The sequence below is a fragment of the Rhipicephalus microplus genome, chromosome 3 (assembly GCF_043290135.1).
Source record: "Rhipicephalus microplus isolate Deutch F79 chromosome 3, USDA_Rmic, whole genome shotgun sequence".
Classification (NCBI taxonomy): domain Eukaryota; kingdom Metazoa; phylum Arthropoda; class Arachnida; order Ixodida; family Ixodidae; genus Rhipicephalus; species Rhipicephalus microplus.
This window is the reverse complement of record NC_134702.1, coordinates 53,501,826-53,521,409: the sequence shown is the minus strand read 5'-3', so window position 1 is coordinate 53,521,409 and position 19,584 is coordinate 53,501,826. Positions and strand designations below refer to the sequence as shown.

At 48.6% G+C, this 19,584-nt stretch overlaps 1 protein-coding gene across 4 annotated transcripts in view; it reads right to left on the bottom strand.

Moving 5' to 3' along the window:
• Positions 1 to 19,584, bottom strand: part of LOC142803735 (2',3'-cyclic-nucleotide 3'-phosphodiesterase-like) — an 89,153-nt gene that overhangs the window by 3,401 nt on the left and 66,168 nt on the right. For 3 of the 4 annotated variants that reach the window (XM_075889578.1, XM_075889576.1, XM_075889575.1), the window contains 3 exons: positions 14,233 to 14,404; positions 13,276 to 13,388; positions 9,915 to 10,236 (listed from right to left, as the gene is read on the bottom strand). In XM_075889578.1, coding sequence (XP_075745693.1) covers positions 9,915 to 10,236; positions 13,276 to 13,388; positions 14,233 to 14,404 — 607 coding nt within the window. Of the gene's footprint in view, positions 1 to 9,914; positions 10,237 to 13,275; positions 13,389 to 14,232; positions 14,405 to 15,398; positions 15,556 to 19,584 lie in introns of all 4 variants that reach the window. The other variant, XM_075889577.1, reaches the window with a different exon arrangement.

Sequence of the window (19,584 nt, the reverse complement as noted above, 5' to 3'; positions counted from 1 at the left end):
GAAAGGTAACAGTGAAATGTGGCAAGTGCAATGACAAGCGGCCTCGATAAAAGGTCGGACTTCCATATCAGAAACGGCTGATGGCCGACAAGCATACTGTAGAGCGGGCGGCAGTAATCGGAATAACGGCACGTAAAAATAGACACGTGACTGGCCCTGCTTTGAGGAGCTATTTGTGTGCACTTGCATGTCTGTACACTCGTCGGTGCCATCATTATTGCGAGTTATGCCATCGCTGCCACAGCAACACAAGTGCAGGAATCATAGATGCTTCGCTGTATATATATGCCTGTTATATACAAATCCCTGCCAATTAATCCAATTTTCCCATCAGGCAATAGAATTTCGAAAAATCGCCCGAGTTTGTATCAACACGGCAATGAATCTTCCTAACCTTAACGCGAAAAAACAAAAAAAAAATGCCGCGCATCTGCATGCATCATCATCATCAGCCTGACTATGTCCACTGCAGAACAAAGGCCTCTCCCATGTTCCACCAGTTAACCCGGTCCTGTGCTTGCTGCTGCCAATTTATACCCGCAAGCTTCTTAATCTATTCTGCCCACCTAACCTTCTGTCTCCCCCTGACCCGCTTTTCTTCTCTGGGAATCCAGTTAGTTACCCTTAAAGACCAGCGGTTATCCTGTCTACGCGCTACATGCCCGGCCCATGTCCATTTCTTCTTCTTGATTTCAGCTATGATATCCTTAACCACTGTGTTTGTTCCCTAATCCAATCTGCTCTCTTCTTGTCTTTTAAGGTTACACCTACCATTTTTCTTTCCATCGCTCGCTGTGTTGTCCTCAATTTAAGCTTAACCCTCTTTGTAAGTCTCCAGGTTTCTGCTCTGTAGCTAAGTACCGGCAAGATGCAGCTGTCATATACCTTCCTCTTGAGGGATAGTGGCAATCTACCTGTCATAATTTGAGTTTGCTTGCCAAATGTGCTCCACCCCATTCTTATTCTTCTAGTTACTTCAATCTCGTCGTTCGGCTCCGCGGTTATTACCTGCCCCAAGTAGACATAGTTTTTTACAACTTGAAGTGCACTATTACCTATCTCGAAGCGCTGCTCGCTGCTCTTTTCCGAGGTTGTTGTACATTACTTTCGTTTTCTGCAGATTCATTATAAGACCCACCTTTCTGCTCTCCTTGTCTAACTTCGTAATCATGAGTTGCAATTCGTCCCCTGAGTTACTCAGCAATGCAATGCCATCGGTGAAGACATAAGGTACCCTCCATTAACTCTTATCCCTAACTGTTCCCATTCTAGGCTTCTGAAAACCTCCTGTAAGCACACAGTAAATAGCATTGGGGTGATTGTGTCTCCCTGCCTTACATCCTTCTTGATTGGTATTCTGTTGCTTTCTTTATGAAGCACTATGGTAGCAGTTTATCCCCTGTAGATTTCTTCCAGGATGTTTATATATACTTCATCGACGCCCTGATTCCGCAGTGTCTGCATGACGGCTGATATTTCTACTGAATCAAACGCCTTCTCGTAATCTATGAAGGCTATATATAGTGGTTGGTTATATTCTGAGCATTTCTCTTTTCCTGATTGATAGTAAGATTGTGGTCGATTGTTGAGTAGCCTGTTCGAAATCCTGCTTGTTTCTTTGGCATGCATCCTTCCCTGCAAATATCTTCAAAAGACGATGCCAGCCGTCTTTTTTTGTGTATGGCGTCGTATTTTCAGCGCGTCGTAAAGAGTTTCACTAGTGTTTTATGAAAGAAGTGTATTTTTAAGGGTTTGTTTTTCTTTGTTAGACACAGTATTAATGAGAAGTTATAGGCAATGACTGTCTTTTACAATGACCGTCTTCGTTGGTTCTCATTATTAATGTGTCTAACTAGGAACTTTAGAAATATGTATCTATACTTAAGTAATACTATATTACTTACGTAATTTATACTTATACTTGCATATTGTTGTGCTTCAGATATGCGTAATATTTGCTTTTTCGTCGACAATGTTCACAAGTATGAATGCAAGATGGCTGTGTGTTCAGCAAGTGCTTAAACTTTGGCAGAGAGGCTAAATCGTGTGACAGACAGACAGACCAAAAATTTTGCCTTTAGGTATCTCAAGAAAGACTATGGGCTTTATTAACCAAGGAAAGTTGTTTTGAAATCATCTGGCCTTGTTTATTACATGCAGACGGCTTCTTGAGTCACTTTCGCCGCAGTACATCGGTGTCATGCAAAAAGGCATACTAAAATTGGCAAGAGGCTTTACTAAATCTCTACAACACTCCCAGATATGTATATCATAATGGGGAACATGCATTCCGACCTCGTATTCTCAAGTTACTTATTATTGTGAGAGCAAATATATGGACACTCTCAGCTGTTTTTTGTTGTCGCCGTCAAGTCCCAAATAGGTATATGTATCCATATATTTCTAAACACTTCAAAGAAAAAAAATTGCCGCGACCTTTCCGAAGAGAATCGTGAGGAAATCCGAATGCATTTCTTGTGCAGAGAGTACACGACGTAGTAACTTTAATCGCGTAAATCAATCACGAGACGAGGATTTGTATCGTAACTATTTATCTACACATTCATCAGCCAGCAAACGGTGTGGAGTGAGGCGCGCGCTTTACTCCTTTTACATATACGTACGAGCGAGCGGGTGGGAGAGTGTGGCGTGGGGAGGAGAGAAAGCAAACGGCAATAGAAGCAGCGGCGAAGCACTGCACCTATTCTCTCATACACTGCCTCCGCACACGCGGGAGCTACGCTACACTGTATACTAGAGAGATCTGTAGCTCCGCCAAGCACCCGTGATGCGAGTGCCCTCACACGCCAGAAAGCGCTCCTCCTCTCCACTCACTCTCCGCTACTCTCCCCGCACCACCTGCTTCGGTCGGTAGGGGTGTCACACATGTCCCGTTTATTAGGGAGGCGATCGCCGGGCTAATTCCAAGAGCCGAAGTATCGGCCCCCCGAACCGCACCACGAAAGCGTGGACAATTTAGAAGTGGTCCTTATTGGTGCGCCAGCGGACGGCGGCTGTGGCCCAAAGAACAAGTCAGAGCCGAGAGTTGATAAACAAACAAATTATATTCTCAATAATGGCAGATCGAAAATAATACACAAAAATGCACACTCCACAATAGTTACATACAATACGTCACCAATCAGACAACGTACTACACAGTACAATCAGCCACACTCAAAACAACTGACACAGACAACAATACGCACTACAATGCAGTCACATGCATTGAACAACCAAGACACTTAAGGACTAAAGAGATAGAAAACCTATTCAGTCCAAAGTCCTTGGAACAAAAGTCTGAATGATACTCTTCCGAGAATCACTCACTCAAAATCCAGCGTTGTTGTCGTTCCGTAGTTCTCGAAGTTTCTCTTCCAGGAAACCTCGCGTCCTCAAATGGCCACTCTCCAAGCTTCAAACTTCTTCGCCGGAAATCCGTCGGCTTCACACACGCAGCTGTTGCCCGCGTCTTCGCTCGATAGCGGTAAACCCACGCTCTTGCCTGTAGCTCGAGCCGTCCCTACGGACCAAAAACTTCGCCGACTACACGGCGGACTCTCTACGCACTCTGGCGCTCACTTCCGTCTCCTCCTGTTCTGTCACTACGGGCAGAACCTTCGCCGACTCCACGGCGGAATCCCTACGCGCTCCGGCGCTAACTTTCCGTCTCCTCCTGATTTCTCGTCTCGGCCGCTCGGTTAAATACCTTGCGCGCGACATTCCAGATGTTTCTTGTCGTTTCGTCGGCGCGATGCGCAGCGAAGGCTGGGGAGAGGCACGAGACGGTTCGACTGCCCTCTACGGAGGATGATTCACTCGGTCTGACCCCGCCTCCTTCGTTCTAGAAAAATCGCGGCCTTGCTGGGCCGCCGATGTGGGGTGAGGAGGATCGTCTGCGAAGCCGTGCTTCTGCGGGGAGAGCGCGCGCCCGGGAGCCCTGGATGTTTGCTTTCTTTCTTTTTCTTTTTACCTCGCGGCGTTTCTGCCGCCCGTTGTCGCAAGGATTTGGCGGCGCGCTCTTTTTTAGCGCTCGTTCTGTGACACTGCCCCCCACTTTAAGAATATTATCTCATAATATTCAAAACCACACAAACGAGCGCGAACAATCACCGCACATTCTCACAGACTGTAACACCATCAGTCGCTCATGACACTTCACATTCACAATAAATCACTTAATACAATTGTACATTGTAATTCAATTAAACAACGCGTGAAAACACAACCACAAGCACATGAGTACAACACTCCACCACACATTCCCAATAATACAAATGCACAAAGTTCTCTCACTACAACAAAGGTACAATACTATACATCACATCACAGCACAACACTTCGACACTTGTGACACAGGATACCACAACATTAACACAACATATGGCACTCAACACTGCCAAACACATTCTGCTTTGACCTCAGCACTTATCTTGAGTACTTCGAACAGCGCTTGCGCCCCTTTCTGCGGTGCTCGCTCGATCTCTTCTTGTGCTTCCACGTTCTTTTTCGGCGAGCCCTTTCCAACGACGATATCTGAGGCGTCGTCTCAGCCATCGTTGTCTCTTCCGACACCGTTAACGCGTCATTACATTCGACGGGTCCTGTCTGTTTATTTACCCGCTTGATCATGCCTCTACTTTTTGCCCGGCTGGCCAACTCCGTCTCCTTTACACTGTCAGTCGGTTGAGGTCGTGCCGACGTACGTCCAGTTGCTCGGCCTGTGAACTTATTCGACACGATCGTCTTCTCCTTCGCTGTCTCTTGCGCCGCAGCTTCACCTTGGGCTCTAGTGAGATCCGTCACGGGATGCTCCTCCACTGTATCTCGCAGCCGCTGTGTTGGCAAGGGCTCTATCTTCGGGTCTTCTCCCAAACATTCTGGATCACTTGGCCCTCGCGCCCCGTCGATGTTTCCGATGACAAGGTCATACAGGGGGGTCGTCATGCGTAACGCAGTAACCTTCCCGCTGAAGTACGGGGTTTCAACCTCAATTTCTGCTTCGGGAAGCATCCGGACCGTACGGTCAATTAGGCAAACCGGTTTCGTTCTGCCTGTCAACTCTCTTTCCCGTACCAAATTTCTCCTCACGATAACCGTGGAGCTACCGGTGTCTCTTAGAACCGTAATCTTCTTGCCTGCAATCTTTCCAGGAAGCGTTGGCATTCCCTTCGTAACACCGGTTGGCTGTTTTGACATTACAGCCCCCACAATAGGAATTTTCTCCCCATTCTTCAACTCTACGAATCCATCAGTGACGGCATCATTATCAGATTTCGGTGCTGCTTGCACACAGGATACCTGGTGAGTATGACTCACTCCGTTCTGACATGCATCTGCTTTGTGCCCAGTCTGACCACACTTGAAACATTTTACTGCCGTAGGGCTCGTAAAGATCGTTCGACAGTTTTTCGCGCGATGACCCACTCGGTTGCACAGAAAACATCGCGGAATGCTCTCTGGTGCACGCTTCTTTTCTTCGGGAGCCAATTTCTTCGACTCATCGGGACAATCCTTCTTGACCTTGGCCAAATTAGTTCAACCTTGCGCTTCCAAGAATTGATCAGCCAATTCAAGCATTCCTTCAAGCGACTCAGCCTTCCTCTCTTTCAAGTACAGCGACAGGCTCGGGTGGCAACTAGTAAGAAATTGTTCTCTAATTAGGAGCTCTCTAAGCTCATCGTACTCCTGCGCTGTCCCTGAAAGTTCAATCCACCTGTCGAAATGATGGCAAAGTCGGGCGGCATATTGCGTAGCCGTCTCACCGTCAGCTGGCTTTCCTGTCCGAAATCTGTCCCGGAATCCTTCCACAGTGAATCTAAATCGCTTCAACAAAGCAGCTTTCACCTTTGCATAGTTGGCTGCATCGGTCGGCGTCAGCCTACCGTACACACTGAGCGCTTCACCACTCAAGCAGGTACTTAAAGCAGTTGTCCATTGATGTTCCGGCCAATTCTGGCTCTTCGCAATCGTCTCAAATCGGTGAAGGTACGCGTCAAGGTCGTCCTTCCTTTCATCAAACGCTACAAGCAGCTTGCTTGGGTTCAAGCGGAAACCATTATCTTCCCGTTCGCTGCTTTCAACTCTAGCTTGGACGGGAGTTTCACTTCGCTGTTGCAAACGCAGCCGCTCGAGTTCCATCTCGTGCTGCCGCTGCCGCTCCCTTTCAGCCATCTCCGCTTCTCTTTCTTCTCTTGCCCTCTCAGCCGCCAGCTTTTCTCTCTCCAGCTCCAACTTCAACTGTTGCTCTCTTTCTTCCTTCGCTCTCTCAGCTGCCAACCTCTCTCATTCCAACTCAGCTGCTTTTTCTTCTTTAGCTCTCTTTTTTTCTTCTTTTTCCTTCTGGGTGACCCACTTCCGTAGTTCGGCGCCAGAAAGACCCGTCTTCTCACCAAGAGCAACTAACTTTTCGAGATCCATCGTGTCTCGCAAATAAAACCTTGCCGCGTGCAAAAAGTATCTGCCTCACTCAGTCTATCGGAACACTCCACTGCACTCGTCAACGAGAACACTGAACAACACACAAAATCGTTCCGATAGCACTATCAACACTCGAGGCTCTTTCTCCCTACTTTCGACACACTGTGCACCAAAAGGTCCTATGTCGCGGACGCCAGATTAACTGTCACACATGTCCCGTTTATTAGGGAGGCGATCGCCGGGCTAATTCCAAGAGCCGAAGTATCGGCCCCCCGAACCGCACCACGAAAGCGTGGACAATTTAGAAGTGGTCCTTATTGGTGCGCCAGCGGACGCCGGCTGTGGCCCAAAAAACAAGTCAGAGCCGAGAGTTGATAAACAAACAAATTATATTCTCAATAATGGCAGATCGAAAATAATACACAAAAATGCACACTCCACAATAGTTACATACAATACGTCACCAATCAGACAACGTACTACACAGTACAATCAGCCACACTCAAAACAACTGACACAGACAACAATACGCACTACAATGCAGTCGCATGCATTGAACAACCAAGACACTTAAGGACTAAAGAGATAGAAAACCTATTCAGTCCAAAGTCCTTGGAACAAAAGTCTGAATGATACTCTTCCGAGAATCACTCACTCAAAGTCCAGCGTTGTTGTCGTTCCGTAGTTCTCGAAGTTTCTCTTCCAGGAAACCTCGCGTCCTCCAATGGCCACTCTCCAAGCTTCAAACTTCTTCGCCGGAAATCCGTCGGCTTCACACACGCAGCTGTTGCCCGCGTCTTCGCTCGATAGCGGTAAACCCACGCTCTTGCCTGTAGCTCGAGCCGTCCCTACGGACCAAAAACTTCGCCGACTACACGGCGGACTCTCTACGCACTCTGGCGCTCACTTCCGTCTCCTCCTGTTCTGTCACTACGGGCAGAACCTTCGCCGACTCCACGGCGGAATCCCTACGCGCTCCGGCGCTAACTTTCCGTCTCCTCCTGATTTCTCGTCTCGGCCGCTTGGTTAAATACCTTGCGCGCGACATTCCAGATGTTTCTTGTCGTTTCGTCGGCGCGATGCGCAGCAAAGGCTGGGGAGAGGCATGAGACGGTTCGACTGCCCTCTCCGGAGGATGATTCACTCTGTCTGACCCCGCCTCCTTCGTTCTAGAAAAATCGCGGCCTTGCTGGGCCGCCGATGTGGGGTGAGGAGGATCGTCTGCGAAGCCGTGCTTCTGCGGGGAGAGCGCGCGCCCGGGAGCCCTGGATGTTTGCTTTCTTTCTTTTTCTTTTTACCTCGCGGCGTTTCTGCCGCCCGTTGTCGCAAGGATTTGGCGGCGCGCTCTTTTTTAGCGCTTGTTCTGTGACAAGGGGCGAGGTTAAGCACGCGCACCCGCGCTTGTTGCTATGCGAGAGAAAGTGAGAGCAAAGAGAACACCTGCCAGCATGCGGACGCAGCGGGACGCCTGACATAGCCCGACTAAGAAATGCATTCGCTTTTAAAATAATCCAGAAAACTGTTTCCAACGCGAGGAATAGATCGAGGGGTTTCTCGCTCCGCAGCGCGCGGCGTTAACCGCTCAGCTACAAAATGCACGTTCTTAAACGTTCCAACGGCGAGCTATTTATATACACCACTCATTTCTGGTCGTGACGGTCTCGAGGGAAATAGCGTGTTCCAGCATTTACCAGCGAGATGGGGAGACGGCGCTAAGGGCACGCGCGCTCATCTCCCACGCGAAATTTGCCACGAGGGGGAGGGGGGGGGTAGACGCCCAAGCGTTAGTGCGCTTATCTCGCGGTGGAGCAGAATTGTACGCTTTGGGCTTTCACCGGAACGATTGCGTTGTAGTTACCTGACGCACAAAGGTCACTTCGCTTGCCGCAGTCTCTCCATTTGTGAAAAAAAGAGCACGCTTTCCAAACACAGTGAAATAACAACTGTGACAAAGTTCGCGCTCATCCTGTGTGTGTTCTTTTTGTGCGTTCTTTCGTATTGAGCAGTGTGCTGCACGTTTCGAAAATTTCCCTTGTCAGCTGGTCACGATGGCGGAAAAGAACCTTTGTTCTCGAAAAGTCTGGGGTGCATCCACAGTCCTGGCAGTGGCATATTTACCACTTAGCATATTTTTTTAGCACCCATTTTGTGGTGTACGTGATAGAAACAAACGTCTTCTCTTGAATTGTCGTGTTCACAATCAATCTTAAGTTCGGACAGTAGTCTGCCTATCCTAAGCTTAACTATAGAAACTTCTGACAGCTTTAAAAACTTTCACTAGTTGTGAAACCTTGCACCTGGTATGTTGAGATATCGGCGTCACGAAATTGAAGAGTAATCACCAACGTATCGCTAAAAAGCGCGTACACAATGGGCGCTGAAAAAGGCGAAGAGCCCCGGCGGAGCAGGCGAGTGCGTGCCGTGACGTCACATCGCCACGACCACAGCGACGCCAGTGTTCGTTCTCGAGGCTAATATCTTAGAGGCCATGCGACTCTTGCTTTAGATCAAAAGTATGCACTCAGCGGTTGAAGGGCGCACCAGGGGTTGGATTTCACAATCGCGTTCATCTCTTTATGGCGAAGCTTAACAGTCCCCTAATTTTCGCTATGACGTTCATTGCTTCGCCCTTGCGGCGAAACTGCGGCTTTTACTTTTACGGCGAAATTTGTATATGGCTAGTAGAAATGAAAAACTATCCGGCAACGGTGTCACAAGCGATCTCCATTGGCTGTACTATTACTTACATTGTTCTTAGTTAACCGCTCAATATAGTCCTCCATGTCCGTGATGATGCGAGGCACACAGTGGGGCATATGAAAAAAACACTCAGGTAAACCCAAGCAAAACGGGTGTCTAACCTCATTATGAAGCACGAATATGTGACCAATAATTGCAAAAGGTTTCAGTGCAGCGTCGGGTTGAAACTACTGCTGAACACCGGGCCGCATATTTCAACTTCCTCTGGTTAACCAATTGTAGTGTTTGGGTGATGAATTTTATTACTGTGGCTTATTATTACTGTGAAATTACTGTGGCTTGCAAACCCTCAAGCATGCTTATAAGCAATGTCTTTTGTTTTACCCTAGTCCACGAAACATATGACATGCATAGACATCAAATCTAACCTAAAGAATATGGTCCATATATATCTATGCTGCCTTGGTATGATCCACGCCAAATGTTTGTCTGTAAATACTCATGTTAGAGATTCGTGCTCGTTTTTATTAACCTTAGTTGCTACGCTTGAAAGAAACATCTTTTTTTCTGATATGGGTTGTTTGAGCCGTAATCACTTGCGCTTACTACATTGAAATGCGCAGTCTGATTTATTATTATTTGCCAGCTATGAAGTTGCCCTGCGTATGAGGTGGCTAGTCGTTCATCTCGAACTGCAGAGTGCAGCCCCTGCTGGCTAAACATCCTCGTAACTCAGCTGCAAACCAATTCTATTCAATTCAATCACTTGTCCGACTCATTTCAAGGAAACTCACTCTTGATATCAGTCTTGTCCGCAGCTAGGCGCAAGGCGTCTTCCCCGTCGTCCCCGCCGCCTATTTCTGGGGCAGCGAACTTTGCAAGATCGACGATGCAGGAGACGTCCTCCCAATTGGAAGGGCTCAGGCTGAGGCACATGCGCTCAGCCAAATCATCCACCTCCTCGTGGCCGACTTTGTCCGCAGAGCTGCCGGAGTCGCCTTTCTTGAGGAGCGACGCCTGCTCCTGGGTGAGCTCCGCCATAGCGAACAAGAAGCCACACGTCGCGGCATAGCCGAATACACGAACGGTGTCGTGCCTCCCGTAGGCTTTCTTAACCTGCATGCGTGTGTTGGTTGATTGGGATTCGTGGTCAGGTCTACACGGCTAAAACTTGCGAGTAAAACTTGGCAGCTAGGTCTAAAGGTGCAGGGCCGGACTAACACAGCTGCACTTGTGACAAATTTAGATTATAATCAAACTGTTAATTAGCAAAGTCTGAATTAGCAAGGTCTTTTGTGTCTCTGTTCAGCCCGTCTCTCTCTCTCTCTGTCTGCTTTGTGCCAAAAAAAGAAAACCTGCATCGCACAACATTCGTGTCAACCTCAATGGATGTGTTGGCCACAGGTCTTAATGTCCGCCAAATTAATAGATGGCACAAAAAAAAGTGTACTGTAACTGTCCTCACTTCCAAAGTGTACGCCGTCAAAAGGCCCCTAAATCGCCTCCGATATTTTTTCAAACATTACAAGTAAACACGTGCATCGTGTGCAGAATGCCGTCGCGATCAACGATTCTGAGCGTGCCAGAATTTCAAGAAACAATCCCTCATTTTCCTCAAGAATTTCGGACCTCCGCGTGACGTCGAGAAGTTGAATCTCTGACATGTAGCGAAAATATGCTGTGATTCGTCGAGCAAGAGCCTACGACTTCGGGTTAAACTGCAAGCAGTTGTCCGCACTGCTTGTTGTTCGTCGTGTTGCCCGGAGTCGATGGAGGGACGGAGTCGCGACAACCGGAAAAAGACGGTTTTCCGAGCAGCGCGTCGGTGATGACATATGCCGCGCCAGATAGGGTGGGGTGCTCTGTGAGAGGGCAAAGTGGCATTGGAAGAAAATACCAAAGGAGGGTCAGGAAGGAAAGAGCGAAAGAAATAATTGCCGCATTTTGATAATCGAGCATGTCTAACTCCGCTATTACGACAGCGGTTCAAAAAATTATCACGGCTCCATGTTCGTTGTAAAGCGTGCACAACTTCCCAACCACAACAGAATTTCGGCCTCTGGGTGGTTTAGAGGCCCTTTAAAAGCAGGCTGTCTTTATCTATCGTCAGTTCTAAGATGAGAAAGAAGACGAAGACAACGCGTTCCAGCCGAGATATTGCTTTGCACGCAGCTTACTTTTCTGGTCATGCGAAACAGCTGAACGAAGAGCCTGAAGAAGGTCTGCTCTTAAAAATGCGAGCTGCGCGCGCAGACATCGCTCTCTCTCTCACAGAGAATTTGCGTCATCCAATAGCACTTACTTATTTTCGTGACGTCAAGAACTTTTCAAATGCTTCAGACAGTTGTCTTGCTTAAAGAACCCCAGGAGGTCGAAATTTGTGGAGCCCTCCACTAAGGCGTCTCTCATAATCATATTGTGGTTTTGGGACGGTAAACTCCACATATCAATCATGTGTGGAGGGATCAAACAAACAGTGGACTTGCCAGTAGGGTCATCCCGCACCAAAGGCCCAGCCATATTGGCGACCATTTCAAATGTATTCGAGAAAAATCATGCTGACTTATCGCATCGAAAAGAGTGAATTGCTAGAGTATTTCGAAGAAAAAAATATGTATGTTGCATAGGAGCCTTCGACATTTTGCAAAATGTCATCTGAGCACTGATTGTCACAAAAATGATTCTGAAAGTATCGTTCCTCGATTTAATACCAAATTGGGTTTACATACTAAGCCAAAGGGTTAATATAACATGTTCAAAGCTCAACAATATTACTGCAAATTTCCGCCCTGTACGTTTTTGAAAATATCGCCAAGATATCTTATATTTGCATTTTCTTTATCATAGTATTGTCGCGAGAGCAAGGTTTCGCGGAGAATCTTGTTCTTTTACGGCTTACAAACGGAGCAGTCAAGGTCGCCCCCGTTCGGGATTAGAAGGGGAATGCTTACTCGGAAAAGCGTCTAGCAAGAGGCAGGTCCGGCGCCACCGTCTGAGTCTAAGCCATTGTTGGCAGGCACGCGTGTCATTGAGAATGACATGGGGACGCGACCACTTAGCCTGACCGAGACATAGTGGCGGCAGGTAAACGACCATATTCTCCCGCGCTGTTGTTAGGATGTCGGGGCATCTCACTGTCGCATGTACACCTGGTAAGCGCACAAAGCCCAATGGTGTACCCATCGCTCTTAAGGACGCTGCTAGGAAGCAACAGTTAATGAAAGATCGGACGGGGCCCGAGCGTGGGAACGGCCGCCGACGGTAGTCGGCCGAAGGAGGCAGCACGAGTAAGGTTGGGCAGCACGGCCTGGCATGGGAGAGAGTGTCACGTGCGGAGGACCTTTCCCTTTGCGTGTTTCATTTTGGGGACGAGGTTTTTACAAATGTAGTGCCTTTTATGAAAGTGTTTCTGTGATTGGTTGTGATGCTGCGAGTCCCAACATGTGATTGGTTTTCGTGAAGACTCTTTGTTCGACCAAGGGTTAAAAAGAGGATGTTTGAATTTGAAAACAGAGCGGAGTCGGGGTCAACAGCGGATCTCCCCACTGGAGACCAGCTATGCAGGCCGAGGGGTATGCCACCATTTTCTATGTTTTGTCTTTGTGACCCAGTGCATTTTGTGAATTGAAGTCGTGTTAGCTAAATAAACCCCCAATGAGTGCTCCCCGAAATCATCGTGTTGACGTCTCTTCGATTGCCTCCGCGGAGTTTCACCCACACTTATTCGTCTCCCTGGTCGTCCGATGCGCCTAACTTGAACAACCCTGACGTTTCGCTACAGTATAACGCTATACAAGCTTGAGTAGTGAATAATTACTCTACGCAAGATACTTTTGCATTAAAAACATTTTCGGACTACTGCATGAAGTTCCTAAAGTGTACATCCTATGCTAATTTTTTTTTCATTTTTCGAGCATGCAAAAAAGTTTCACAATTTTAAGGTTTCATATAGCATACATGATTTTTGGGGTAGTTAGTTCTCGCGGGAACAAATTAATGAATGAAAAAAACTAGACAGCAAACATAGCAAGAAAATGTTTAGGAGTGAAAGGACCAACCATAGGCCTTGTTCAAGTCGTACAGCCGCATGCGCTGTCGTACGTGCGATCATGATCACACAAACAGGGATTTGCAAACATCCCAAAAAGAGGGCACCTTCTCGCTGCTGCAGTAGTTGCTTTCCGCTGTGGTTCTCCCGAACACACAAACCCTGGCCAGGCAGAAAGGGAACACGTTGCTGCTGGCGATGTCTTTTGGTGCCAGAGCAGCTGATCAAAAAAAAAAAAAGACAGAAAGCAAAAAGAGCAGCCACAAAGCAAGTAATTACATAAACAAACAACTAAACGTGCCAGAAACGTAGTGCGCGTAAACACTAGCTTGAACGTTTCCCTCCCTTCAAGGCACTGGCCTAACTATGTAGCAAGCTCGCACATTGACATTTGAATTGCAATCTCTAACTGTTGGGAAAGCTCCTTATATATATTAGAATCCCCCCCCCCCTCCTGCTGTATCTTTTTTACCATCGTACGCTCGTTACACAAGAAGAAAACGTTTCTGTTTCGAACACCACTCGTTCATACACACTGGTGAAGTTATCACTTGACTTACAATTATTTTTCTTCCTTTATTTTTTGTGCGAGCACCCCAAAGTTTTTCGACAAGATATGGTGTGCGCCTTGATCGCTATGACGTTAGCGATCATTAATATTTGAACGAATCCAACTTCTACTGCATTAACATGCATACTACCCGCCTCAATTGGCAGTGACTATAAGATGACGGTTAAATGATGGCCGATGTTCACAAGTACTGCCTAATGTCGGCAAACGATGACTAAATGACTGAAAGTATGGGCTAAGATGATGCCGTAAGCTAATACTGGCTAAATGTAATCTTGGCTACAAATGTCTAAGTGACTGCTAGCGCTTACTCTCGGCTAATGATTAACTAACGACTTATGTAAGCTAGGTAACGTTGCCTAAAGTAGGTAATGCTGGTTGAGCAAGGGTGAATGAATACAAGTTTCAGCTATTATTGGTGTGCTGCTGCTATAAAAACATTCCAATCAAGATCTAACGACTAAGTTCCACATTTTTTTTCTTTTTCACTTACGATCAGCCTCGTGCAACGTCTCCCTGAGCTGTCGGTAGCGATGCAGCAGCTTCGCCGCGTCTCTCGGTCTCGGCGCCCAACCCGTGGCGAACGGATGCACCTCTTCCCACTGCCTAACCCGCTGGGTGATGTAGGACTCGCCCAGGCCTTTGTTGTTCGTTGCCGTCAGTACCTGTGCAAGCCGAGGATATGCATGCCCCAGTTCGCACCTACTGTCCCAAAGCTGCTTGACAAATATAGTGCTGCCCCTACACTCTGTTGCAGGGCGAGACGGGCAACGTATGCGCATGCGCACTAGCCAGAGAGATGCAGACTTGTTTCTGTTTGCTTTCAATAGTTGATTGATATGTGGGGTTTAACGTCCCAAAACCACTATATGATTATGAGAGACGCCGTAGTGGAGGGCTCCGGAAATTTAGACCACCTGGGGTTCTTTAACGTGCGCCCAAATCTGAGCACATGGGCCTACAACATTTCCGCCTCCATCGGAAATGCAGCCGCCGCAGCCGGGATTCGAACCCGCGCCCTGCGGGTCAGCTGCCGAGTACCTTAGCCACTAGACCACCGCGGCGGGGCGTTTGCTTCCAATGGTGTCGTTATTCATGATTTATACTAGAGCGACGAATAAGGTCACAATTAAAGAAATAGGGACAAATTATAGCAAAAGGAAATGCTGACGTGAAATAGTTATATGCACTGGCGTTATGTAAAAGCTTTTGCTTCTCTTCGAAGGCGAGTTCCCGGGTGCCACCGTGGAATGGCATTCCTTTTTATCAATTCTATTTAAGTGGTCCCTGACGTTTAGCACGCACGTCATACGTTGTGGATATTAAACACCCGCTAGGTGCCAGCGGATTCACCTATGCATGTGTCTTTTTAGTGCGTCGATAAATTTGTATTGTTCCAACAGGGGCAAATAGGCTTGTGTGCAAAACTGAATCATGGTAACGGTCTGCGTATGACTGCCTACAAATTTTGCCTAGCACAGAACGAAACAAGACTAGACATTCTCAATGACAATGCACCCACACGAAAATGAAATGATGCAGTAAACAACGCAGTTTAGGTACTGTACATGTACCCCACGGAAACATTGACGTCGCGTGGTTCACAGCGTCGAATTGTGCATTTGTGTGCATTCATGGAAGAATCAGTATAATGTTTACCTTTGGATCCAAGACGAAATGAAGCGGCATGTCGACGAGAATGACGGTGTAGCCGTATCTCGACGCCAGCACCAGGAACTTGGCGATCTCCCACACCCTGACGTTCGTGTTTCGATTTATTATCACGGGCGCATCATTCTTCATAAAACTCTCAATTCTGAAAGCATCAAAATAAAAAATAAGATAAATTATAGCACCTGTTTACCAAACTTGCAAACACTCATGCAAGTGATATACGAACACCGTTTGGATAGCTAGCTACACAAGAGCTATGACAACGTGCGTGACCGTGAAATCAACTGTGCTATTCGTATCGGAAATGTCTTTTTTAGTTCGAGAATGCACGCTCATTGGCTGATTGACAAATATCATTGAGTCATTAACATACTGGCTTTCATGATCCAAAGTATCGGAGAAGCCAGCCGAGGTACGCCATGAAATTGGGGGGGGGGGGGGGTGCTGCGTATTAATGTTTACGATTTGAACGAGTGCTATTGTGGATCAAATTTGCGTTCCGCCGCTACTCGACTCTGGGTAGACAAATCGTGCAAGCTCTTTCAATCCGAGCAGTCAAACAAACACTATTACCACACTATTACCTGTCGTCGTCATCGGTGACATCGCCTATACCTTGCTCTATTAGAACCCGATCGTTTGCCACAAAAATCGGCTCTAATCGCCAGTACCCATGGGCGTCGATAAGCAGGGGTGTGCACAAGGACACCTGCTCTGGTTGGTCCTCCCTCCCTCGATGTACAATACGGCCTTGCACTTCCCAGACAAAAACCTGCCGAAGCCCATGGCAGCACCCAAACCGACGCTATGCCAGATGTCTTCCAACCAACGCTAGCAAACAACACGTGCGTGAGCACGGCGAACATGCCGGTAAAGAACTTCAGGAGGATTTCTTAAGCTTGTTGGTAATTCATCTGGATATAGGCTACTCCACACAAAAAAACAGGTGCACAAGAAGGACACAAGGTTGTGCTTCGTCGTCTGCCTACCTGCATTCCTTTTTGTGTCCTTCTGTTTTTGTGCGCGAGTCTAAATTCAGCGGAAAAAAAGACAGATGTTATGTCCGCCCTCCCACCTCTATGTAATTTAACAAACTAAACCTGAACTCCCCTTCCAGTATCGCCGCATTTTTGCAACTATATCTGCTGTCACTGACAAAACGTTATTGCTTCGTTCAATGCTTTTTGATATATGAAATGCTGCGCAGGCTAAAGCCATGCCTTCTAGGAGGCACAGGCTAAAGCTTTCTAGTTCTTTTTTCTAATCACACTTATTTTAAAGCTCGCCTCGGCAACGACGGCTCGTCATTTAAATTATGATTTGATATGTGAGGTTTAACGTCCCAAATCCACCACATGATTATGAGAGACGCCATAGTGGAGGGCTCCGGAAATTTCGACCAGCTGGGGTTCTTTAACGTGCACCCAAATCTGAGCACACGAGCCCACAGCATTTCTGCCTCCATAGAAAATGCAGCCGCTGCAGCCGGGATTCGACCTTGCGATCTGTGGGTCAGCCGTCGAGTACCTTAGCCGCTACACCACCGCGACTGGACGTCATTTAAATCACGACTGGTTGTACACTTCGTATGCATTTGCGGTGGAACAGGCTACCCTCTCTCCATGCCCAAAAATTCATCGCTGACCGTTAGCGGAGGAGACGCTGGCGGCGGCGAGTCAAGACGTGCTCGCGTCGGCTCCCGGATTTTGCCAACTTTTCTAGTATTTTGTCGTCGAGTATCCATGTTTATTTGTGCAAATCTTTTCCGCGAAGTTCTAAGGACCACGCGGACATCCTCTTTTGCCACAGTGAGTGATTTTTCACCATTTTACGGACATTTTTGTGCCTCCGTCGGCGGCGTCTCACCTAACGAGCACTTCGGAGATCAGGCCTAGGCCTAGCTCATCTAGGCCACCCAGCCGGCCTCAGGGGTGGCTCGGCGCCACTCGTCCGTTACCATGATGGAATATCGAGTAGAGGGAGAAAACATTTCCCCGGAGGAAGTCACTCAAGACCAGGGATGGCAAACTGCGGGCGCCAGAAGAGTTAACGCCAAATCGCGGGGAGGTGGCCCTAACGCCGCAGCAACGCTTTCGGCGTCCCGTGGCGACAAGCATAGCGGCGCAGCGCTGAAGTCCAAGATTATTAGGGCAGGCCGAATGCCGGTTCTTCCAAAAAAAGACACCAAAATCGTCATTCGACCAAGAGGTGGACTGAATATCTCCAAAATTGGAGCGGCTGCGGTGGCTGACGCTATACTTGCAGCCGCCGGCATCAGACCCGATGAGCTCTCACAAGACACTCTGTGCCCGAACTTACAGCAAAACATTATGGTGGCCAGCACTCCTAGACGGGAAAATGCCGATCGATACTCCCGCCTCAAGCAAATCCGCATCTCGGGCAACATCCACGAACTCTGCGCGTACGAGACTGCCCCACACTCCACGTGCAAGGGGGTCATACGTGGCATACCGTTGCAAGACGACCCTGCGACGCTGGATGGCAAGATCGTTAACCAGAAAAACCCGCTCGCACTGGCAGCTAAGAGAATTGCTCAGACGGAGACTGTGATCATCGCCTTTGACGGGCACCGGGTACCGAATTTTGTCAGGTACGGAACGCTCCTGTTGAAATGTTCTCTATATAGAAAGCAAGTGGACGTATGCCACGCCTGCGGAAGACTCGGGCATCGCGCCGATGTCTGTCCAACACCTAGCGACGTCGTCTGTCGGGGATGCGGCCTTCCAAACCCTGATGAGCAGCACCAATGCACCCCAATATGCAAGTTTTGTGGCGGTCCGCACCTTACTGCCAGTAAAGAATGTGCACATAGATTCAAGACTCCGTACATTGTTCGCCGACGACGCTTCGAGCGCGCCAGACAGCAAGAGGAGCTCCCCCCGCAGTCGATCCTTCGACCCTCCTATTCTCAAGCCTCATGTAGCCCTAGCCCTAGGGGAAAACGACGCTCGCGCTCGCGAGGTCGCTCCATGAGCCGACGGGGCTCCAAAAGCCGCTCTGCCCCAAGATCACGACCATCATCGCCTTCTCCAGCGCGCTCCGGCTCCAGAAGCCGCTCCACGTCCCGCACCCGGAGCGGCTCGTCCAACAGGCCAAGGTCCAACACCCCCTCCGGTGGTAAAGGCAAGTCCTATCTAACGTGGGCCGATAGGGCCCGTGGCAACCAAGCGCAGGCGTCCAACTCTCAGGACTCGCATGACCCGCGTCTCACGAACGAGCTCAAAGAGCTTAGGCGTGCCAATGATAGTCTTAGGAAAGAAAACGCCCAGTTCAAGCAGGAAATCAGGCGGCTAGCCACCGAGATAGCCGAAATACGAAAATTGGCGCTCAAACCGCCGGCTCCTCCGGCCGCCACGAGTTCGTCGGCCATGGACACGGCGGAGGCTCCCCCCAAGGCGGGTGCAGTGAAGCGTCGCGCCCTGGATAGCTCAAGGGAAGACGAGACTCTGGAGCTCCTTTCGGAGCTCAAGAAGGCCATCTCCAACATACAGTCAGGCCTCTCTCAAGTACAAGAAATGATCGCGCACCCCCAGCTGGGTCTGGTCGCCCTCAGCGAGAGAATACTTAGACTGGAGGGGACCCACCACGGATTTTTGCCAAGCACATCGACAACACCAGTCCCAAACTTGAACAGTGTCATTGCCCCGCCGACAGAGGGTGCCATCCTGCAGGCGGCCCTCTCGAAACCCATCCCCAAGCCCAAACATGGATAACGAAACTAACGTCATAACAATGTGGCAGTGGAATTGCGCAGGGTTCGTCAGCAAACGGGCGACCCTGCGACAATACCTAAAAGGCATAAAGGATAAACCCCAAGTTATCACCTGCAAAGAAACGATCACATCATCAAACATCAGGCTCCCTGGTTTCGTCACTGTGGCTTCCACTGAAGGGGGAAGGGGGGTGGCCACTCTGGTCAGTAAAAGGTTCACGTGCATTCAGCGAGACCTCGGTCCAGTGGACAATGGGGTCGAGTACGTCATGACGGAACTCCTAGTCGACCCCCCTAAGCGGTGCTTACGAAGGAACAGTATTTTCATATTAAATGTCTACTGCAGGCCCAGCGTACACAGAGCCAGGGCTGGTGGTCTTCTGAAGAAGGTCGTGCATTTTGCCGGCTGTCAACCTCTTGTCGTCATGGGGGACTTCA